This window comes from Watersipora subatra, chromosome 4 (genome assembly GCF_963576615.1).
Source record: "Watersipora subatra chromosome 4, tzWatSuba1.1, whole genome shotgun sequence".
In the NCBI taxonomy this organism is placed as follows: domain Eukaryota; kingdom Metazoa; phylum Bryozoa; class Gymnolaemata; order Cheilostomatida; family Watersiporidae; genus Watersipora; species Watersipora subatra.
In genome coordinates this window covers 13,666,324-13,691,560 of record NC_088711.1, presented here as the reverse complement: position 1 = coordinate 13,691,560, position 25,237 = coordinate 13,666,324, and the positions used below count along the sequence as shown (strand labels likewise).

The following is a 25,237-nucleotide window of genomic DNA, read 5'->3' as shown; positions in this document are numbered from 1 at the left end:
CTCAAAAACATCACTGCAAATAGAATTTTTACAATGTATTATATGAATTACAGGTGAGTGAGATTCCATCATTAAAGTTAGATGCATTAGCCTGATTACAATTTTTTTTATCGATTCTCATTTTTTAAGGTGAATTGAAGTTGAATTTAAAATTATGATTTTACAAAACCTACATTATTAATATTACTTAAACGGCTTATGCCATGTGAGCTTAGGCATTTCGTGCAGAGTTTTATAATAATTACTAAATAAGGATTGCTGATCTCATAGTTCATATGCTCACTATGTTATTGTGTTTTTCCTTCATTTTTGTATTTTACCAAACACCCTCTCACATTAAATTTAGTTTATTAGAGCCGATTAAATTATTAGACCAGGCCAAGTAGTCACATTCTGGTCCAAATCTGATTTTTTTTAGGGTTCAGTAAAATTTTTTTGTTTTGTGACCATTTGCTTTAAAAACTAACTTTGTGAGCTAGCTTAAACACACACAACTTGTGAACTTTTGTTAGTTCACATTAATGACAGCATTAATCATTCATCTTTGTTGTAAGATACATGTTAGTTCATTTTAAGTCTCATTTGTTAGTCAACACTGTTGTATACTTTTTGTTTGTAATACTTTCTTATGTTATTATTGTAATTCCCTGTGAGTGGACCTTCGATAGAGTAGAACATTAAAATGCTAACAGCTACTAAACTACTAACAATCTAATCTTCATCCAAACTAAACCTTAACAAGAAAGCATATCACAAACAAGCTTGTACAATTAATAGCCAGTCTACTCAACCAAACTAGTATCTGTAAAAAAAGAATTAGAAACGCTCGTGTATACGTAGAATAAGTATAATTACAAAAAGGTGTATACAGAATAGGACCGCAGCATACTGCTACAAAAAATGAAACGATCATCCTTCTTAGGCATGTGTGATTTGGTTTCCGAACAGTCTAAACAGCTAAACACCGTTCACGATCCAAACATTATGAGTAAGAAACCAATCGGCTGCCTCGAAATTGACTGAAGCAACAGCGACTCGAGTTGTTTGATTTGTTTTATAGTCTACAATTTTATTAATAAAAGGCTTTACAATTAGCTTTTTTATTTAATCTTGACCAATAAAATATCTTTATATAAAACAAATTAATACTTAGATCCGTACATTTGCAAGAGGGTTGCTGCACAGTGACGCACATCTAGATAACAAAATAAAGCATTCTCGCTAACTTCAACGACTTCATTCAAAATACAGAAACCATTTACAACTATTATATTATTTCCCACAAATATTGAGTCTATTCTACTAAATAGACTACCAAAAAATTTTATATTTAGCTAGCTGCATACAAGGTTGGATATCAAATTTTGTTTATTGATGATATTGATTGATTAGTTGAAATTTATATTTTATTATACATTCATACTGCTATTAGCCCATTAATGGTCCCTTGCGGAACTCTTTGGTACCTCAATTAGCATTGAATAACTTTGTTTGAAGCTCGGAGGGTGGTTGTAATTGTTAAAACCGTTTTACAATAAAATCCCCACCATTCTTGTGAGGGTCTTTTTTGTACACAGTTCTATTTGTAACTCGACACAGCTAATGTGTTTTCATGGTTGCGCGGCTAAGCTGTATCAGCACGTCAAACTATTGTAGTGTCATCGTATTAATATTATTAGCAAATGTTGGATGAGACGATTTGGCAGGAAATATTTGCGGCGTGATTTTGAGAGGCAAACTATCGTAGCTATACATAAAGAATTTGTGAAGTTATGTATGTTGTTATAATAAATTTACAATTGCTGTAGCTACAGGTATTTCAGTTTCAAAAGTATTCCAGAAATAGTTTGACGTCACTAGTCATGAAAGTGGCATATCAGGGAAATATAAGCAATACTTGGAAAGCTTTTTATAATTAGAGCTAGGGACTTTGGGGCTAAGGCTTACAATCAGAAAGGCTGAGAGCACTGTGGTTTTAACAACAGGTATGGGTTAGTGGATGAAGCATCATTGTCCCCAAACAGTAATAGTGAAACATCTTAATTACAATCTCATCTCACCGTCATCAAAATTACCTTAAAGGTTGACTTGCAAAAAAATTCACATTACAGTTATTTAGTATCAAAAAGTTCACCATGTCTTACTCTGCTGTGTTGTAGGTGGAAAATATGTGGAAATGTTATTACAAGCTCTTTAAAGCTCAAAAACGAACAATTAATCGTAGCCATCACAAAAACGCCGTAGGTTGAAATCCCTTTATTTCGACGAGGTACTCAGCTCGACGTGGTTGTTTTGACATGTGATGTTATCACATGAATTCAAAGGCAATAAACGGCTCAATATAGAATGGCTCGTAGCACTAGTTGATGACAAACACTTTGGGTTCTATCAGAAAGCCCTTATCAAATATAGATGCTCGCTACTTTACAGTTCCGTTTCAGCTTGGTCTAATCATCTAGTCGTAATCGGATCATGTGACTCATATGTACTTCCTGACAAACAGAATGAACAATTTCTTCAGTGTTTTTTGACTATCGTAGGTGACCAACAGGCTCCTCATGTTTATCAAAAGATGATATGCACTTCTTCGAGCTAAGGTTAAAAAATTAAACTAATTTTTAGGCTAGGTTTTGAAATATCATTGCTCAAAGTCACAGCATTGCAATGATGATGAAATACACAGGTAAGGATAATAGACATGGTTTTATTAAATGCGTGAAGTATATTTGTGAAAATATTTTGACGATTAAGGTTGCATGAAAGTGTAAACAGAAGCACATCGTGTTCAACTACGTCCCATTTGAGCCGTTTTGGAGAGGGATTCCAAACTATGGTGTTTTCATGATGGCTGTGATTAGCTATTCATTTTTGAGCTTTTAAGAGCTTGTAATCACATTTCCACATATTTTGCACCTACAACACATCAGAGTAACACATGGCAAACCTTTTGATACCAAATAACTGTAATGGGAATTTTGTTACAAGTCAACCCTTTGTCGCTAGTCAAAAGCTAAGGAAGCAAATCGAGTTTATGACTTTATGAGTTTATGAGGCAAATCAAGTTTATGGCTTAATTATAATCATATACTGTGGAGCTAAACTCAGTTGCAATCATCGCAAACATTGTCAATTTATGAAATAAAAGTATGACTTTGAAATGCTGATTTGACCACAGAGGTTGATAGTAACAAAATTATTTTACAATGAAAAGTGATGAGGAGTTGGTGTGGTAGAGTAGGAGTCACCTGATAATGAATATCCTTGGTATCAGAAAAGGGAAATAAAGAATATGCAAAATCTTTTCTTTTACAAGTTTGTAGGCTCAATACTGTCAATATATATCTGTTTATGAAAGTAAACACTTTTCTAAACAAGTAGCGCTTTTTGAATGATCATTTTTGCATAATGATCGTTTCGAAACATCAATATTACTGCATTGTAATCATCATTCTTTAGAAAGTCTTCTATGTTATGTTGTAGATGGAAGCAACAAAAAGAAAAGCCGAGGAAGGATCTCTGGTGCCGATGGCGCCACCGAAGGCCCCACGCAATGACCAACAGCTTGTTGGCTTAACATCAGAAACAAAAAAACAGTTGATGACAGCTGTAAGATTGTAGATTCACTCCATCATTTTAGAATAAACTAGCTGTCTGTCTTGTAACTGTGTTCAGTGAGTGGAAGTCAACATACAATCTTAGTAAATATAATTTAGGTTAAAATATAGACAATTGAATATTCGTATAGCTAATTAGACATTTAGCGATATATTCAAGTTCACTCACATCTGTTTGTTTTGACTACTCAGCCAATGATAATCGTAATTGTATAATAATAGGATAATATATTATATGATATAATAATGAAATAAGTAGATACATGTATAAATTGTATGATATAATTTATAATATATATTATTAGATAATAATAATGCGAGTATAATAATAAGATAATATAATAATATGTAGTATAATATAGGACCATCATAATGTCTATTTATGGAAGAAACTTTAAACAACTATTTATATATTTGCGCAGAAATCACTCAGGCTCAATTTGGTGCTTTTTCAGGGAGTTAAGAGAACGAGCAGTTTGCTCGCACCTATAATGCTATTGACAGGGCACGAAGGAGATATATTTTGTTGCAAATTTTCACATGATGGACAGTTTATAGCATCAAGCGGCTTTGACCGACAGATATGTAAGTATGCAAAGTTTTGTGCTACGGAAGTATGTTGATCTGGTTGTTGTGATATTGGCATGGGCATATATATATTTTAGAGTCAAACTTCAACATACCAAGTTACTCTGTTCTAATGTTCACTTTGTATGTTGAGACCATCATATGTTGGAGCAAAGATTCTTACAAGCGTACATTATATTTGATGTAATTTATTTTATAGCTCAAAATACCGTACATATTTTTGCTTTTGTCTTGTGATAATCACATTAGGTTCTCCTCTTTCAATTCTAACCTTTTTTGGTCTCACTTTCACTTTCATCTTCTCAAAAGATGCTTTGGGAAGTTTTTTAAAGAGTTAACTTGAAGATGTCTACGCATCTCTTTGTACGATAAAAAGAAGGTAGGAAGCACTGTTTAAAAGATTCACCAAACAAACTATTATTTGAAACAAGATTTCTGAAGACCCATGTGCGTATATGTAGATTTACATTCCTACATTGATTTGAGAAACTTCAGTATTCATACGCTGGGAGTTAAATAATTGTTGAAATAGATAGGCCTGTGTACACTATCGCTCAAATCAACCTTTAGCTCTGCGATGGACCCTAATAATTAGCTGTTCTGACATCATCACCAATGATAAGGTCTACACACTATGAGCAAATAACTGATCAACAGCTAATGATACTGGTCAATCGATACGACTGCTAACCAACAACCAATAGAAATTACGAATTTGCATTCTTGATATCGCAAGTCTTTTTGTTATCTTTTAATTATCTGATTAATTCATCATGAGCGTAGTTCTTCGGCTGCCGAATGTCATTGACATCGATCGTCACAACTGCTGAAATTGGACTGGATGCCGTCAACAAACAGCCAATCGAGATGCTAACAGTTGCGATCATTGGTGTCAAGATTCAACACTGTGAAAGTTCATCGCATCGTCGCTAGCAATGAGTATGTTGGCCGCTCATCACAAAATGATGTCATAGTAGCTAGTCGTTGCAGTCCATCGCATAGCTAAACGTCGATTGGAATGATAGTGTGCACGGGCCTTTACTAGTTTTCAGGTTGTGCTTCAAAAAATTCTTATTTAGAAATGATCATACATTCGTATATCATGTTCATGTATCAGTATTCATATATCAGTTGTGTATGATTGATTGGAATGGACATGCAACATGTTTGATTATTGAGACAGGCAGTGTTGACATTAATATCGGAATTGAAATATAGCGGACATTTGTGTTTAACTTTTTCTCACATTGAATGTTGAAAGTCTTATTCTATATACTTTAATATTATGTCTTTTCAGTGTTGTGGAATGTCTATGGAGAATGTGAAAACTGGATGTCAATGAAAGGTCACTCGGGTGCAGTTCTTGAACTTCAATATTCGACGGATGACAGGTTAGTCAATCCACATACCTATATGCCGGTGTTCGGTTTTGTGAGTTTCTCAACGTGTATTTGTCACCAAATTTCCAAGTTGTGTTGAGGGTTTGTAGGTTTTTCTTCTCCCTCGTGTTTAAAATCTCCTCTGACATCAGATGGTCAGGTGACTCGTATTGATCAAATAGAGTTGAGGCATTGCGAATTCCTTATCATTGGGTGTAACCTACTTGCTAGCTGTGTAAATAAAGGGATCTCTATTCATATCAACTGTGACTTTATACATACTGGGTGCTCAGTTTCCATAATGTTCTTTGACTTCCATGATTTCCTTGCATCTGATGCTACTTCAGATATCAAAGTAGCCTTGGCTCTAACAATTCTAAGCTCATTACGGTTATATTTGGGGCAATTTTGTAGTTAGCGGCAACTATCTGGCTGAATGCAGGTTCGACCTGTGAAAGTTTGTAACATCCTTTCAGGGTTGTTTGGTCTGTCAGTATTTGTAAGCGTGACAGAATCCAGTATCTTTAGAAGTTATTTCCCTAATGTTGGGTTTTCACAATTTATTCCGAGGATATGTGCAGCGACTAGATTGTCATTTTTATTACTCCTACAGTCATCTATACACCTGCTCTACTGACAAAACAGTCGCCAAATGGGACTTGGAGAGCTGCGAAAGGATAAAGAGGTTCAAAGGTCACCAAGCATTTGTGAACAGCGTGAGCTGCGCTAGACGCGGGCCTCAGATGCTCTGTAGTGGAAGTGATGATGGTACAGTCAAGGTAGGGGGTCTAGTACTTGGCGAGGAAGTAGACCACCAGCAGTGGTTATACTTCCATGTACAGGTATAAGTAATTGGTCATCAGAGTTTACATATAAACTGGTTGCTGATTTTTTGGTCAAGTCAATACTAAACTTCGGCGTAAACTATTTCAGTTAAGTTTGCCAGCTTGTGCAAGAGTTCATATGAACACAAACTATAGGGTCCTAGTTACTGAGCATACATTACCTTGCTTCTTAGTTTGGTGATTGGAGGGTTGCCTTATTTGGACATGTTTAGTAAAACGCCGATGGCTCTAATCTGATGAAAGTATTTTTTACGTATTCAATGATAAAAATTATGTCTAAACAAAGGAGCATATATTCATTTTTATTGCTTTCATTGTTATTCGAACTAGCCTCAAGGTGCAGACGCTGTAGCCTTACATTTGATAAGGCATTTTCATATTAGCTTGTCTCTCATTCTCTCAGGTGTGGGACGCTCGTCAAAGGGCACCTGTCAACACATTTCAAGCCACATATCAAGTCACTTCCGTTTGCTTCAGTGACACTGCAGAACAGATATTTTCTGGTGGAATAGACAACGATATCAAGGTATGCGCATAAGTTGCATTCGAATGGTATATATTTTCATAGTTACTTATGTTGCTGTGCTACAAAATTTCATACATTGTCTAATCGCACACTTGCTAATCTTTGACAAGGTTTGGGACCTGCGGAAGAATGCAGTAGTTTATAAAATGAGAGGCCACACTGACACCGTTACTGGGTTGTCCCTCTCACCTGACGGCTCCTACCTTCTCTCCAATGGAATGGACAATTCAGGTGAGGCTACAGCTTCAATTCTTAGCTAGTCTCCACTACATCATACATTTGGTTTCGTTTTGTTCTTCTACCTCTCCATCAGGAGTTGTCTGCTTTTTAATGTTAACTGCTAACCCACTGGTAGAAATTCCCGATATAGTTCAGATCCTAAGAGCTGATCACCATGTTTTTGAGAGTTTTCAGGTATCTTACCACTCATTTAATCAGGCTGTAGATATTGAGGTTCTTTACTAGTCTCATAAGCAGCTTTTTTGATGCAGTCTTATTGCGGTGTATCTATATGTTTGAAGTTCGATGCTGGGACGTACGACCCTTTGCTCCTCAAGAACGCTGTGCCAAAGTCTTTACTGGACATAAGCATTCATTTGAAAAGGTATGATAGTCAGCTCTAAATATACGAATTAGTTATGTCTACTAACATAAACTTCAAGGTCAGTACTTGTACCGAGTGTACTATATACAAGAGTCTGTACAGTCGAACCTTGAAATATGAAGTAATTTGCTTCATATATCTTCATATAGCTCTTTGAATATTTGCTTGTAAGAGCTGAATGTTTGTATGTTGAAGCGGATATTTTATAAGAACACATGGTGTTTTTATTAGTTTGTGTCAGAACTAAAAAAATGGTAATTACTTCAAGTGTAGGTACGTATAACATTAAAATGAAAAACCATAAAATTGTCAGCAACTAAGTGTAAAAACAAATATGTAAAAATAAAGTAGTAATTAATCAAAAGGTTTCTATTGTTCCTTTACCTTAGAGACACGTGTATAAAACTGTAGGCTTCGTATTATGTAGGTTCAGTGGTAGAGCTAATATCATAAATATGTGACGTTACTTACTTTAACTAATGATATACAGCCCCCACACAGGGGGCTGTATATCATTGCTTTAACATACATTAGATATAAAATGTAATTTACAATGTCATTAATTTTTTGTATTTTATTTTTTTCAGATTTTTACATTCACGTGCAAAACTGTAATGTTTTGAGAAAAATGGGATGCCTTATATTGAAAATTATTTCATGTCGATACAAATATTTGTTCAAATCTTATTTAACATGTCAAAAACCGTAGACGTGATCATAAGTTAAACTTTAGTTGTATACCTAATAACTCCAGGCAAAATTCTATAGTCACTAAAGGTCATCAGAGAACAAAAATTCATTAATTTCAGTTGATTGTTACGTTGAAACTAAGTGGATTTATCAAGTAAGATACCACCAAATGCATTTTATGTGGCCATTAATCTATTTCTGTCCTTAATTGTTAGTGATTTAGTGTCAGTGGCATTTGATGTTATATATAGTTGAGTGTTTTGTAATAGTCATTTTTTGCGGTTATTTCAATTTGAAAGTTAAATAAATTTGCTATTCCCTAATAGCCTTTCTAGATACTATCCCCAAAACTGAACATCTCATTCCATATTCTCACTGCTCAAGATGTTGAGCGTCCTGAGATGCTTAACGGTTATGCGGTCATTATTTAGCAGGCTAGTACAAACTGGCCTGTTGAATTTCGGCCAGTTTGTACACTTCAGTGAATCAGTTTTTATCATTGTAGAATTTACTGCGCTGTGCCTGGTCTCCAGATGGTTCTAAAGTTTCTGCAGGATCAGGGGATCGGTATGTCTATGTGTGGGACACAACCACTCGCCGGGTCCTCTATAAATTACCAGGCCACGAGGGCTCAGTGAATGACGTTGACTTCCACCCAACGGAACCAATAGGTATTATTCTTCAACTAGAATTCATTACAGGCCTTGACAGTACATTTACATACTACTTTACACTTGAGCGTTCTTGTACCCAGGGTTACATAAACAAGTCATTAGTGATGGGTCGACAGGTAGTATGTAGTCGAGACACGAGATTAGCAAGCCTAGCATCTTTAGACAAGTCTTTTGTTTAAAATTGTACCAGATGGTTTATTTTTGTTTGCAGTTATGTCAGGATCAAGCGACAAGCAGATATATCTGGGTGAGATAGAATAGCAGACGCACAGACATGCATTCTCTAAAGAATAATTTTAACTGACAGAAGCGTTGCCAAAAGACCAGCTTTATATCGGCTGCTATTAGATACAATACACTGATTTGCGATTACATGTTTATATTGTTTGGTCAACCCATAAAACATGTACATATATGTATTGTGTAAATTTTGTATAAAGGAGGTAGACCTATATGTATCAATATTATGTAACATGTTTTTATTCTGTACAAAACATGGACAACTTCTCAACAAATAATTCTTTATGATTGAGAAGAACCGCAGTTCATTCAACCCCTTCATCCCCATCTCCTCCCTCCTCTTCTTCACTCTCCTCTTCATCTTCATCATCCTCGTCGTCATCATCTCCATCCACCTCCTTATTTGCCTCCTCCAACTCTGCCAGCTGCCGCTTCAGCTCCATGTCCTCCAGATCTGATACAACTCGTGGCTAAACAATTTATAGAATCGCAGTGGCATTCATGAAAGGTTCAACACAAACTTAGTAGACCCATAAGTCATAAGATAAAAACCCCCAAACTAAGCTATATGATTTAGCAAACAGCTATGCCTTGTTTACCAGCTGTATCTTTTTTAATTTTATACTTCATGCGCATGTTGTGAATGAACTAGCAATAACACAACCATTCCATTTAAAAGGTTCCAGGATTTGTCTATCTTTAACAGCTATTGTTGGAACAATTCAGCAAGTGATGAAATATCTAAGGATTAGGTAACTACCTCCTATGCTACAAACAGAGAGGCATTAAGCTATGAACATTTCAAGTGTAACTGCTGACATCACTTGGTGACAACTAACCTCCATTTTTATTTTGAAAGTGCCCCGGGCTGCTTCGATAGCTGATTTGATAAGTTCATTAGCCTGCTTGAGAGCTGATATTCCACCTTCTTTCTCCAGCGTAGTCGTAGTCATTACATATGTTGGTGGGGCAATAAGGTTAATCTGCATTAAACAATGCGTTGGAAGTGCGGTTGGTAAAGTGTGGTTGGTAGTGCACATACAAGTTGGAGGACCAAGAAACAACAGATAGAGATCATGTTATGCCCGCATTGGCGATTAAATATCCACCTTAAAAAATGTAAATAGCGACTACAGAAATACCTTGAGATACGAGCATAATGCGTTCCTGAACCGAGCAGTATGTCAATTCACTTGTATTTTAAATGAGATTTTCCTATACAAAATAACTAAATACATATTAATCCGTTCCCACCCTCTGAAAAGCAGCTAAAAATATAATATTACAATGAAAAACATGCTTTTAATTATTCTAATTCTCCACCTAAACTTACAAGTAACAAGTACATATCTAGTGATTATGGGCTGTAATAAAACGTGACATTATTACGTGCAGCACTGTATGAAGTTCTTACCTTTGAGACAGACGGTGGCGGCTAACGGTGATGTGAAATGGAGACTTGATGTTCGGTATGCTACACTCATTTGACAATAAACATAAACTTTAAATTTAACTTTGAATTAATTTAGCATACTATACGCACACTTAAAAGTAAGTTTTAATCTTACACTAAACTTGTTTCTAAGTTTGTTTTCCTTTTCAGCTTTTTATTTTTCTTCCGACTCTTTTAACCTTAACTTTCAACTGACTTTCACCTTCACTTTTAGCCGACCTTTTTTAAAACTTTTTCAAATCGGACAAACGAAAAAAACCAAGTGACTCATACTCGGCCACCTAGCTGCCGCATTTAGAGCTGTCTTATATGCTCATATCTAAAATTTGTCAAAAATAGCAAGAATGACCTTCTCTACAAAGATCAGGGTAGATCATGAGTGATGAGCCTCCTAAGCTATACGTTAGCCTATAGCTTAAGAGTCTATAGTGTTAGCTTACTTATACAAAGCAAAGGCAGTTATAAAACCAATACCAGCTCAAAGGAGAATATGCAATAGGAAACAATAATAACTTGGAACAGATTCATAGAAGAAAAGTGAATAGTAATCATAGACTTACTGCGAAAAACAGACTAGTATGACGATAAAAACCTGAGTTCAATTCTGAGATATTTCATCTAAGGTTACTGCTCAGCTCATAACATACATGTAATAATCGTATTTGTGAACATGTATCGCAGATAGATTTATATTCGTCTTCTAATGACCAGAAGAACTTACTTTAATAGGCATATCTTCTGTTGAAACAGTCAAACCAGCTTTGAGAGCCGTCTTTACAGCATCAATTCCATCATAGTGGTAACAGGCGACCTCTACGTCTGCAAGCAGATTTGAAATGTCACTACGAAAAAGTACACAACAACCTACTAAACCTACTATTCTAACAACTATAAACATAACAAATATAACATAACAAACCGGTGCGAATCTTGACAGCTTGCGGTGTTAATCTTCTTTTAATATCAGCCAAAAGGCATTCTTTGGTGTCAGAATCAATGTCACATTCGTCTAGGATCTCAGGCTCCCTGTAACCATAATTTTAATAAAACTTAGCGGCAATTGTATTTACAATAAACAACATGACACGGTTCCACTGAGTCGACAAGTCTAGACAAAAATCATGAGAACAACGCAAGACAGATAAATACATCAAAAATATTCAAGACAACTCAACAGCTTTTGCCACATAGGTAAAAAAACTTTTCATCCTTCTCAAGGACACTGAGCTCCTTCTCAAGGACACTGAGCAGTGTGATTGCATTGACTGATATATACAGTCAGAAGCGGCAGTGTCAGGGAGAAATCACCTTTTTATATAAAACATCAGTGAATAAACATCAGCGAACACAGCAACCTTTTACAGCTGGGATATTAGCATAGCTAAAACATCAACCGCTCCGTGTAACCACACCTTAGCTAAACCACAAGGTCTGGGAAAAAAAACTATCAAGTTCAGTTGTACTTACAGCACAGCATGCTTGAAGGCCTCAAATGATGCACCGGTCTTGCCATATTTCCTATCAAAAAACCAAGCTGTCTTTTCATAGAGTTCTTCTAGCTGCTCATTGGTTGTATAATCTAGGAGCTCAGCTACGTGTCGGAGTATACTGTTCACCTAATAATGACAATTCAATGTACATATATAATTGTGTGACAACCACTAAGATAGTTGAATATTCTGCTATCTCAGTAGTTTCGTCACACATTCTTGCCTAGATACACTGTACATGTATGCCTGAATACACTGTACATATATACGTAGACACACTGTACGTATATGCCTAAATATTCTAGGCATATACATATAGATACACTGCACTCTTGGACATATACCCACTGCAACACACACACACGCACGCACGCTAGATACACAGTACAAACATGCCTAAATACACCAAACGCACTGTACTTACAATACCTAGATATACTGTACATACACACATAGATGAACTATACTTACAAGCCTGGATACACTGTACTTACAATGCCTAGATATACTATACATACACACATAGATGAACTATACTTACAAGCCTGGATACACTGTACTTACAATGCCTAGATATACTATACATACACTCATAGATGAACTATACTTACAAACCTGGATACACTGTACTTACAATACCTAGATATACTATACATACACTCATAGATGAACTATACTTATAAGCCTGGATACACTATATTTACATGTCCGTAGATCTGCTGTACTTACAAAAAACCTAGATAAGCTGAATATACTTAAACATGCTGCACTTACATGTTTGGCGTTAGAGAACTTTTCTGTGCACTTCACAATATCTTCCTGGCCGACTCGACGTTTTGATAAATCAATATAACCTGAAAGCAACAATAGATGCTCTGTTTGTAGCTTATTATGGTACTTAAACTAACATATAAAAACAAAACATTCTTAAATTTTACTATTACTTACAGATGAGAAAGCGCTGATGCTGTTTTTCATTAGGTCAGGACTTCATTAGATTAGCAATGAGATGGGATAAAAAGTGTTGAATCGCACAAGTCAATAATTGTTAAACGTTGACTTGCAACAAAATTCACATTACAGTTATTTGATATGAAAAGATTTACCATGTCTTACTCTGTTGTGTTGTAGGTACAAAATATGTGGAAATGTGATTACAAGCTCTTAAAAGCTCAAAAACGAACAGTTAATCGCAGCCACATGAGACCGCCATAGTTTGGATTCTCTTTTCAAAACGGCTCAAATGTGACGTAGCTGTGGTAGATGGTTTCTATTTACACTTTTATGCAACCTTATTCGTCGAAATACTTTCACAAATATACTTCACGCATTTGTAATTTCGCCATTGTAATGCTGTCACTTTTATCAGTGATATCTTAAAACTAACCGTAAAAATTCGTTTACTTTTTAGCCTTAGCTTGAAGGAGTACATATCATTGTCTGATAATCATGACGAGCCTGTTGATCACTTGTGATAATCGAAAGGTGCTGCAGAAATTATTTGCGAAGTATTGGGTCACATGATCAGATTACTACTTGCCGATTAGACCAAACCGAAACAAAACTGTAAAGTAGCGAGCATCTATATTTGATACGGGATCTTCGGTAAAACCTGAAGTGTTTGTCATAAACTAGTGCTACGATAAGTTTTATATTGAGCTTTTTATTGCCCTTTCAATTCACGTGAGAACATCACGTGACAAGACAATAACCAAATTTCATGACTATGTCAGAGAAGTAAAGAGATTCCAATCTACGGCGGCTTTTCGTTTTTGAGCTTTTAAGAGCTTGTAATCACATTTCCACATATTTGGCACCTACAACACAACAGAGTAAGACATGGTGAATATTTTGATACCAAATAACTGTAATGTGAACTTTGTTGCAAGTCAACCTTTAAACAATTTGTAGAGTAGCTAAATACCCTTGTCTTTGTCGACCCGAATCACCACGACACATTCATCTCTGCCAATCCGAATGAGCTTGTTGATGGACCTAATACGCCTTCTAGACAATTCACTGAGTAGTACCATGCCTTCAATATTATTGTACTCTAACAAATGCACATAGGCTCCCATCTCAGCTATGTCTCGCACCTTTACCATCACGACATCATCTTGCTCAGGAAATTTGTGTTGATAAAACCGACAAGAGAGTTTGGCCATTTTGGAAATGATGTGTACCTAACCTAAAAGCATAAGTGCAGTGTTTCAGATAACATGTGTTGGGGGTATGTAATGACCATGAACATATCTTCACAACTATGTAACCAACTGATAGGAATATCAACAAAAATGTAGTTTGTAAAAAACTTGCGGTAATGTAAACACAAACAGAAAAATTTCGCATTTCACTGCTGGATTTCATGACCACATGCTGATCATTGTGTTTGCACCAGAAGCTCAAACTTGGTTAACAAAACGTCAACAAAGAGAACAGATGTTGTAAAACATGTACCTGTGCGATTTCATTATAAAACTTATACAATTGGAATAATGCTGCACCAACACCTAAGAAAACCAACCAACGAATGAAACTAACATTTTACTGTTAAACCCCTATTAGCATATTACAAGGAAACTAGGCATACAAATGTAGTGATTTTTGTTTTGCCGATTTTCTGGGGTTTTGTTGGGCTAATTGTACTGTGGTATATTTAAACCATAACTGTCATGTACAACTTTTATCGTATTTACTAGGTAAATCAGACATGCTGATTCCGATTTTGTACTCAAAATAAAGATTGGTCCACTAACTTTCAGGTTATTGAAAGCTTTTTTACAGGCTGGATTTATTTAATAACGCGATTTACGACACCATCTATTATTCTAAATCGAACTAAACGTCCCTAACTTTGGTTCCTGAAAAAGCTAGGTTTCGTCACATATTTATGGGCGGAGCTTGTTATGCCGATTGTGTTGTTTTCAAGACGGATATTAAAATGCTGTAAAAAAGCCCTCAATACTCTGAAAGTTAGTGGACCAATCTTTATTTTGAGTACAAAATCGGAATCAGCGTGTTTGATTTACTTAGAAAATATGTTAAAGGTTGTACGTGACAGTTATGGTTTAAGTAGGAAGTGTGATTACATGCACAAAAGGAGTAAAACAAGCCATTGTTAAAATCAAACATCGCTTGATGAACTCAATACAAATTTCTTCATACATATAGGAGTCATCCACACCTATCAAATTTCGTCGTCGATGTGACTTGAACACAACAGGCTTAAAAAAGGAGTATCCGATGGTGACTGGCATATGATGGACAATCAATCATATTCTATTGCTGGCAAAGATTTGATGTAGTAAAACATGGTGAAATGGTAATGAAAAATCGAGTAATTTTTCTCAAATTTCTCTATAAAGATGCAAACAAGTGAAATCCAGGTAGAGCAAGATCTAGGACATAAGGCAACTAAGGAAGTAGTCCTAAACTGAACAAGTTAATGGCTTCTACTATATTGGTTGAAGTACATGTATGTAGTATTGGTTGTAGCATATTGGTTGTAGTATATTAGCTGTAGTATATTTGACTGTAGTATATTAGCTATAGTATATATTAGTTGTAGTATATTGGTTGCAGTATTGCCATAGTGGAAGATAGAATTTGTCTCAACTTTGGCAACTGTTTGTACATATTTATCTTTTTCAACAGTTTGCAGTAATTAATGTTGATAACAAATCTTAAAAATTGAAACTACAGCTAGTGAAACTTGAATTTATTTTGGGAGAAATGGCCATGTTTGAAAGCTGAACAAAAGGCCACAGTTAGGTCAAACTCTCAGATGACAAGCGCCGAGCGACAAAAAAGACACAAGGCATTCATTTCACTTGCTGTTAAATATTTTGGCTTTTCACTTAGTTCTGGTTGGTTAACACCATTCATAGCGACTTGATTTGTTATTATTGTTTGATGCAATGAAAGGTATGAAGACTTGCCGGTACTACTCAAGTGTTTGAGCACTTGGATTACTAGACGGTTTTCATATTCATATAAAACGTAGGCAAACTATACAATGCATTGGTCTTGGTCTGCTTGACTATTGGTCTTGGTCTATTTATCATATCTTTTGAAGTGTGAGAGGCACTGCTGAAACAGTTAAACTTTTTCTGCCAGGACAAATATTTTAAATATATGTTTTTAGGTGAGCTTAGAGTAGGAAAGATCTGATTGAAGAATTTCATAGGCTAAACCTGAGGAAACGTAGGCTTTATGAGCTTCCTTAGAGTATTCTCTAATGTCTTTAGTAAAACAAAATAGAATTACAAAAAATTTGCATAACACTGAAAGCTTTCACTTCTAAGAACCTATCATCAGTACTACTGTATTCCCTGAACAACAAACCATTTTGTGTAGCTTCAATAAAAAACTATTCTACTCAAAATTTCTGTTTCAATAATATAATTAACAAACAATCAGGTTGTTACGAACAATTCAAATTTTAACATAGAGCGGGTCATTTCGTTTGTCACATGACCCTCAAAAGCCTCAATTCCATCTTATTGAGCCGCTATATGCATTTAATATTACATGACATTAACACTTTCAGCTATGTGTACTTTTAAAATACAATATACTTTTTGATTAAATACATATACAGTCAAACATCTACTTAGAATAACTACTGCATAAGGGTGTTAACAGATTGTTCTACTTCTCCATGGTTTCATAAAACCTCAAGAAAAAAATTCAATACAAGCTGAAGAAAGCAACAGTGCTAAACACTTTTGCTGTCAACAGAAAACATCGAATCTTGGCAGATGCAATATTGTCAGCTATGGGTGCTGCATGGCTCAAGCTCTAACAACAGCAAGTGGCAATGTGTATGTATGGTTTTGAGAGAAGAACGAAAATGACAGGAAGTATGCTATGATAGGAAAAAAGTATCAGACATTGCACAGTAACTAGCCATTTCTAGTTAGCAGCAAACTAAAAAAAAAGGTTTTGAAAATTTTCGTCTTAATTATCAATGATTATACTAAACCTTAAATTGAAATTGATGAGATTTTCCACAACCCCGGCAATTAAACCAGTTTAGCTGATATATTAAGAAAAACTAATGCAATTAAGCAAGTTTGTGATGAAGAGTTGCTACAATGTTGTTTAATAGCGCATTTGTATTGACTACAGCCTGGCCAAAGCTGTTGAATGCAATTGTAACAGATCGTGTTGTGCTACAACATCTCAAAAAATGAGAGCATTGGTCACATGAAGGTCAAAATCTTCCCAGAGATAAAACCTCATTGTATTATACTAGCTGGAAGAGAAGTTGTTAAAATGCAGTAAGTTTATTTCCTACGCTATATCTTTCATTCCACGAGAAAGAAGTATATCTACCTTCAATAGAGATGAGAACAGCAAACCAGGATATTCTGAACTATATAAATAAATGCAGCTCTAATTAAGAAAACTGCAAGCAAACGTCACCAATGAACACTTTCGAGATGATATGAAGCAACGTGCAAGGCAACGATATTGGTTGATTTGAATGTAACGAACTCAGTTTATCTACAATAGTTCAGTTTATTTACCATGAAATATAAGTTTAACAGCATAGCAAAGAGATCTGTAAAAACTGTCGAAATTTATTTGTACATGAATGTGGGAACAAGTAGAAAGCAGTGTTCGCTTATTGCTGTTTCATGAAAGTATAGTGTTTTTTAGTATTTTGGATATGAAAGTCCAATCAGGTCCCTTCTGGTTATAGACGCGACAGCACGATTGGCAATGAATTATCAGAGACACGCGAGTTTGAGCTGATGCATGTTACCAGCGACATTGTTCACATGCTCGAAACCTCAAGCGTTCACCTTATGCAGTTCTCGTGTCTTGATCAAAATTTATGCAGTCCGTATGTTCACTTAATGGCGTTCGGTTGAACAGTTTCCAGCATAAATCCTACGACTCCCATATCTGGACTCCATATTAAAAAACACCACTGCGTAAAAACATGTTCATGTTTGTTAGGCAAAATGATTTGTAACTGCATAGACTATTTTTGAACATTCATTTGTACTGTTGCAAGACTAGTTTAGACCTGACTATGGTGTCTGGAGGGCACTATCGCTTTACCTAATCAAATGAATGGAAAATACCGCTATACACATGTGTAATAAAAATCGACTGATGCAATTTTCCGGTTAGCAAATTGACAGTAAGGTAATGTCGGATAAAGGTTTGTTCTCCACGATCATAAACAAAGTAAAAAATCAGTCAATTTTGTATCTCTAAGTTTTTCGTAATAGAAAATATCGTAGTTAACAAAATCGATGTAAATTAGACATCAATGTAAAAAGTTGATAGCCCCATTTTCCACTTTTATCACCAGTTGTTGATTATTTTAATTAAGACAAGATAGTTTGCTCGATTTTTGCATTAATGTTGCGTTCAGTTTGTATCATGGCACATAACGTTTAATTTGTTTTTATTTTTAGAAGGTACGGTGTTTCAGATTCATTTGCGTTTTGTTATAGCTTATTTAAGGAAATCTCCGTTGTGGGCGTGTCGGCGTTTTTGGGAATGCTTCAATATATAACTTACACAGGAATAAATAATGTTATAGATAACTACGCATGTTTTGTAAAACTAATTATCTAATACATTACTATGTTACACTAAATAATCTGAACTTGGGATTTTTCTACTCTCGTTAAAATAGGTCAAGATAACTCTCAAACTTCGCCTATGCTTAGAGAAAAGATAACATAACTTCTACATATATCTTTGTCACACCACTCAAAAACAATAGCAGCTGATATCAATTGCTTTATTTCACACATACTACTGATTAAAATCGATGTGTAATACCTGTCATCACCATCAAGCTTAGCATTAAGGTGTCAATATCAATGGGTCTAGAAGAGAAGAGAGAGAATGATGGAAGAGATGGTGGCTCCTAAAGACATTATAGGTAAAGTTTTGAAGCAGCTGTAAAGTTAAGCTACATAACGTGGAACAAGCTACCTAACCACAGGAGCCGAGCTAAGACCTAGCCCTAACTTAAGCATAGATCAGGCAGATCAACCATATATACATACATGTATCTAGTCATGGAACAAACACAGGTTGGCTAACCAACAATTGCCTTGTACTCTCAAAATCTATGTGCAAGAGTTTCAGTGATGAAGTAAATATAAACAGAGCACTTACCAGCCGAATAAAAAACTGACTAGCCTTTACAAGTTTTACTTCTCTTTGATTTAAGAATCAGTAAACCAATGAGTGCACAATGTCCCAAATTTTTTGATTGCCATTTTTGGCCAAGTTCTATAAAAAACTGGATTGTATTGTCTCAGGAGAATTTTTACAGAGCTATTAAAAGGCTTTTGTTATTCCGAAAGATTGCCATTCAAAGCTCCAATAAAAGAAGGAAAAATGAAAGAACTAGCTGTACAACAATCAAACTCTGGCATGTTAGTGAGGAAGCAGGCTGAGGTAGCTGGAGATTCTGAAAATTTAACACTATTTTTTTGCCTTTCTGAATATAACAGAAGTTTGGTCTTTAAAAAAGCTTAGAGCATGCTAGAAGAGTTGAGCTAATCTGAGGCAGGTATTTTCGACCAGGAGCCCTAAAGTATAAATGTGACTGCATTATTGAACATCAGTAGCTTAGTGTTTGTATGGTTACTAATAACACAAGATTTTCTGACCAGTTTGTTTGGTCGGATCAATTGGAGAAATATCTTGATTAATAGTTGTGAACCTTTTGTCTTGGATTGGTATTGTTAGTTTGTTTGGCAATTCCTCACGTTTTTGGATTGCTTCAACTGCATTGCATTCACCCTGAATTAGCACAAGATGAAACTCTCTTGAAATTCCTTGAGGATACTGTACATGTATATGAATGAACCATACCCAAAACTTCCCCTGACTAGCCAGTCAAGTCCTAGTGTCCAAGGATACCAGTCTACTGTCAAATTATGTTTACGTGCATTTTTTAATGTAGCTTAATTGATATTCTTTGTGACCACATTGTGACTCATTGCTTCTGTCATCCATTCAGTTTTTTTTTACATTGGCCCGAGGGTGACAGATCAAGACTTCACATATATGTCATATATATGTAGCCTACACCAAGTCATGCAAGCTGTGTGAATTCACTCGATTTGGGGAGTTGCTTTTAACATTTGCATTATTTGTGGAATTACAGTAACTTGCACCAGTTGATGTAACTCTAGTTGATATCACAGTAAGTTGCTAACCCTCCTATTCAAATGCGCTTTCACATTGTTTTTTAAGTTTGTATGGTGAGCTTTAACAGAGCTTGACAGCAAAGCATCCACTGAGTTGATCAGTACCTAACCACTTCATGTGTCATCATCAACTAACCACCATAGAACTGTCCAAATAGAACTGTCACGTCAATGCAGTGGCTACTGCCGTATCTGTTTACCTGTCAATTCAACATTCTTTCACCTAAAGAGAGACAACAGTTGTTTTCTCAAGATGTCTCTTCTAGATTCAACAATTGACCTAATCTCGTCGTTGAAGTTCAGATGCAAAGAATGACAAGCACTCCATGTTATTTAAATACACCAAAGGAAGCTTTTAAAAGATAATCTTTTATGTCCAGAATATTACACTGAAAATAGAATACAATTAGCCAAGCGAGCATGCTGACTCCAATTCACAATTTAACTTACGCAAACAGTCTTACACAAAAACAACTGTTAGTGCAAAAATTAAATATAATGAAAAAAAAACTGTGTAACCTAAATTGTTACAAGCATCTGCTAATGTGTAAATATTTGCAGATCTCGACGAAACAATTAGGACAGTGGTTCCATAAGAAATCTTGGTTAATCAACGGTTTTGCACTAACTTCGTCGATTTTCATGATGCATTCTAATTGCAAGTTCTTTTTGTACACTCCCAGGATCTGATCAATGTAATTCTATTAAATTGTTATGGTGTTCAAGTATTAATTCAGTTGCTAAGATTGGCATTTAGTTGTAGGTCAATGTATACGAAAACAAATTTATATGACAACAGAATTTTAGTTCCCTTGTTTACATTGGTTTTACCAATATTAACAGCGATGTATCCCAACGTCGGCTAGTACTTTTATAAGTGTTTTTATCATTGAATCATAAGTTAACTTAGGGTTTTTAGTTATGTGGGTCATATATAATACCATTACATCTTTGAGTGTTTTTATTTGCAAGTGTCATCTATAGACTCGTCAGAGCTGTGAATTTTTATTTTCACAAGTTAGCTTACTCAGCAAAAATTACAGGATTTTTTATATGAAGTTTTTATGGTAAATTTAAATAAATATTTTTGATTCAAATCAATGTAAATGTTTGCATGGCGGTAAAAATTCTTCTTGTAATTAGCATGCTAGTAGAGACCTTGACTTCCATTTTGTTGTCTGTTGTCCATTCTGTTGTTCACTATATTTTACATGATGCAAGCAAGTGGGTAGCCAAAAACTGTTATACTTTAAAGAAGGAGGATTACTCTGTAAACATGAATAACTTTTAAAAACCTTTGTCGTACCAAGGGTCATGCAACAAAAATGAACTTGTACCACCTGAGTAAATGTACTGGTAACATTCACGAAGGTGTTTACATAAAATAGATCGGACAAGCTACATGCACATTTAAACACTCACCACGGACTACGTGTATCTTTTAAAATCATAGTTTGGCTATGGGCTAATTCCTTTACTTACGGTGTGTTCGTAGCAGTCGCTCCAGCAGCCATCCGAGTTGCCTTTACAATTTTATCAATTGCATCTAATAGACTGAGTAAGGATTAAGAATAGACTAATGTGAGTTCACTTGCATTTATTTTTTTCATTGGTCATAGGTCATCAGCACTTTCAGTCTCAAACTCTCTTAGTCATGTACAATAGTGTATATAGCTAGGATTGTATTGACGATAAGCTTGATTGTAATGGTGTGTTACAAACTCTCTTAGTCATGAACAATAGTATATATAGCTAGGATTGTATTGACGATAAGCTTGATTGTAATGGTGTGTTACAAACTCTCTTAGTCATGAACAATAGTGTATATAGCTAGGATTATATTGACGATAAGCTTGATTGTAATGGTGTGTTACAAACTCTCTTAGTCATGAACAATAGTGTATATAGCTAGGATTATATTGACGATAAGCTTGATTGTAATGGTGTGTTACAAACTCTCTTAGTCATGAACAATAGTGTATATAGCTAGGATTATATTGACGATAAGCTTGATTGTAATGGTGTGTTACAAACTCTCTTAGTCATGTACAATAGTGTATATAGCTAGGATTATATTGACGATAAGCTTGATTGTAATGGTGTGTTACAAACTCTCTTAGTCATGAACAATAGTGTATATAGCTAGGATTATATTGACGATAAGCTTGATTGTAATGGTGTGTTACAAACTCTCTTAGTCATGTACAATAGTGTATATAGCTAGGATTATATTGACGATAAGCTTGATTGTAATGGTGTGTTACAAACTCTCTTAGTCATGTACAATAGTGTATATAGCTAGGATTATATTGACGATAAGCTTGATTGTAATGGTGTGTTACAAACTCTCTTAGTCATGTACAATAGTGTATATAGCTAGGATTATATTGACGATAAGCTTGATTGTAATGGTGTGTTACAAACTCTCTTAGTCATGTACAATAGTGTATATAGCTAGGATTGTATTGACGATAAGCTTGATTGTAATGGTGTGTTACAAACTCTCTTAGTCATGTACAATAGTGTATATAGCTAGGATTATATTGACGATAAGCTTGATTGTAATGGTGTGTTACAAACTCTCTTAGTCATGAACAATAGTGTATATAGCTAGGATTATATTGACGATAAGCTTGATTGTAATGGTGTGTTACAAACTCTCTTAGTCATGAACAATAGTGTATATAGCTAGGATTATATTGACGATAAGCTTGATTGTAATGGTGTGTTACAAAGTAGCGTGTGATTAGAATGCTTTAAACCGCAAATTATTTTGTTATCTCACTTTTTTGTCATTCAAGTGTCTATCTTGATTTGAATAATTTTGAAGATAGATTTGATCTGATGAGTCTGCCACTTCAGTGATTTGAACTTTACTTAGGCGAAATTCAGTTTCAGAATGTGTGCCAAACATAACATTAAACCATTTGCCTATCTTTATTTCAAACCGTTTTATTCATAGAAGAATTTTTTTCAAAGCTATCGGCACTTTTATCATTTTATTTTTTAATAAAAGTTCTAAGGGCAGTCTAGTATTTTGTTGAAGCTCTAATGTATTGTGTTATTTATCTATCAAAGTTGGACATATTTAATTAGTAATTATTTAGTTGATATTTCTTGCTACATCTACAGTAAATAATAAAATACAAGTGCTAATAAGCATGTTATATTTGTTAGCGAGATGCTATGACTATATTTCATAAGGTGAAAAATAGCATAATCATTTCAATTATGTTTGTTATTTTAGACGTAAACATTAATTCTCTTAAATCTGGCTTCAACTGGTTACAGTCACACCTCGACATACAAGTGTGCACGAGTATACGAACAAAGTTTCGAGTAAATTACTTCTTTGAGATATGAGAAACCTTTGAGATACAAACATACGAGTAGGTTCTCAATGGTCCTTAAATGACCGAGTATGCGAGAGGCAGCTTTCAAGAACACCATCGCTTAGTCTTTCTTGTCGTATCAGTTTGGAAAAAGTTTTTAAAAGGTTGGCTTACAGTTATAGTGAAAGCAAGGCAAAAAGCGCCCAGCCTGAAACAGATAATAAAAAATTAAGCCAATGACAAAATTTAAGTTAAGACTAGTAAAATTTAGAACTTATTTTTAAGTGTTTGGTTTTAGTAAGTTTATGTTGTGTTACGTAGCGTCACAAAAATCTAATGTACTGAATGTGTTGCCATCAAGTCTCTCTCACTCCGGCGTTAGCCACTATGTTTGTCTCAAAAGTAAGAACTTCATACAGTACTGTACATAGTAAAGTTGTATTTTATTGCAGATCATAACCACTAAATAGATCATTGTTTCACTTTGTGAGCGTAGATATTTGATTACAACAATTAATAGCACATTTATCTGTTGTATTATCCTGTTTTTAGATGTTTTTTATGGTATGATAATGAATTAATTTGTATTTAGTTATTTTATCTAGGAAGTATTGTATTGAGATACGAGCACATTGATATACGAGCTCATTCCCAGAACGCATTAAGGTCGTATGTCAAGGTATGACTGTACTTATGAGTAATAAAAGTATTTATGCAAATATCTAATATTCTGTAGTCAAGTAAATCATTTATCTGTCTAATCGTTAGGGTTGTTGATTATTTTAATAGAGTTTAGTCTAGCGCCACTCGTGCTAGGTATTCTTGCACATAAAAGATAATGAAAGACTGGCATGATCACCCGAGTCATAACTGATGTACTTGATGTACTTGCATGCCTCTGCATTGGTCATTTACGACTACTTTATTTGTTTTAAGGTTTCTGCTGTCCTTTTCCTTAATATTTTATGCAACTGATTTGAAAGTTGCAACTATTTTACTTTATTTTTTTTATTTTACATTGTGATTTCATAAGCTTATTGTGAGGATCTGGCATAATAGGAAAGTATACCTGAATTAGCATGTACACCATACAGGTTTTGACTTGCTAATGAGTTTGCTAATGTTTATAAGTGGGAGACTAAATTGATCGGTGTACAAAATACCACAGGCTATAATCTCATAATATGAAACTATTTGCCAGTTATAATGAGTATGCTGGCATGATTACAAACTTATAATATGGTCCCATTTGTAATACGCCCCATTTGAGCCGCTTTGGAGAGTGATTCCAACCTACGGCATTTTCGTGATGGCTGTGATTAATTGTTCGTTTTTGAGCTTTTAAGAGCTTGTAATCACATTTTCACATATTTGGCACCTACAGCACAACAGAGTTAGACATGGTGAATTTTTTAATACCAAATAACTGTAATATGAATTTTGTTGCAAGTCCACCTTTAATTTTTTAATTTTACAATTTGCATCCTGCAGTGTTGTGATTTGTAACTCATTTATTTAAAATAATTATAGTATTATGTAACGGTATTAATTATCAATTATAGAGCAGCTACAGCCAAGGTTTATCTGTAGAGCATATGCAGCATTGTCAT

General features: G+C 34.9%; 2 protein-coding genes across 2 annotated transcripts; one reads left to right on the top strand and one right to left on the bottom strand.

Moving 5' to 3' along the window:
* Positions 1-3,470: 3,470 nt before the first annotated feature.
* LOC137394991 (U5 small nuclear ribonucleoprotein 40 kDa protein-like) lies at positions 3,471-9,271 on the top strand. Its single transcript, XM_068081774.1, has 9 exons — positions 3,471-3,606; positions 4,070-4,199; positions 5,500-5,593; positions 6,195-6,360; positions 6,830-6,952; positions 7,063-7,183; positions 7,474-7,556; positions 8,752-8,917; positions 9,132-9,271. Exons 1-9 carry the CDS (start codon positions 3,481-3,483, stop codon positions 9,179-9,181), a joined length of 1,059 nt encoding a protein of 352 aa, XP_067937875.1. The 5' UTR covers positions 3,471-3,480; the 3' UTR covers positions 9,182-9,271.
* An 11-nt stretch (positions 9,272-9,282) lies between these two features.
* Positions 9,283-18,292, bottom strand: LOC137394992 (eukaryotic translation initiation factor 2 subunit 1-like). Its single transcript, XM_068081776.1, has 8 exons — positions 18,176-18,292; positions 14,028-14,291; positions 12,878-12,957; positions 12,081-12,229; positions 11,533-11,639; positions 11,335-11,432; positions 10,000-10,143; positions 9,283-9,630 (listed from the first exon to the last, which is right to left on the bottom strand). Exons 2-8 carry the CDS (start codon positions 14,266-14,268, stop codon positions 9,466-9,468), a joined length of 984 nt encoding a protein of 327 aa, XP_067937877.1. The 5' UTR covers positions 14,269-14,291; positions 18,176-18,292; the 3' UTR covers positions 9,283-9,465.
* Positions 18,293-25,237: the final 6,945 nt, after the last annotated feature.

Excerpts from the sequence above, each read along its gene's own strand:
- LOC137394992 (XM_068081776.1), bottom strand. The coding sequence starts at position 14,268 with ATGGCCAAACTCTCTTGTCGGTTTTATCAACACAAATTTCCTGAGCAA. Across the intron at positions 12,958-14,027 it reads TCGGGTCGACAAAGACAAGG|GTTATATTGATTTATCAAAA; the intron begins GTATTTAGCTAC and ends TGTTGCTTTCAG. Across the intron at positions 10,144-11,334 it reads CAGAAGATATGCCTATTAAA|ATTAACCTTATTGCCCCACC; the intron begins GTAAGTTCTTCT and ends TGTTTAATGCAG.
- LOC137394991 (XM_068081774.1), top strand. The coding sequence starts at position 3,481 with ATGGAAGCAACAAAAAGAAAAGCCGAGGAAGGATCTCTGGTGCCGATG. Across the intron at positions 4,200-5,499 it reads CGGCTTTGACCGACAGATAT|TGTTGTGGAATGTCTATGGA; the intron begins GTAAGTATGCAA and ends ATGTCTTTTCAG. Across the intron at positions 6,953-7,062 it reads GAATAGACAACGATATCAAG|GTTTGGGACCTGCGGAAGAA; the intron begins GTATGCGCATAA and ends ATCTTTGACAAG.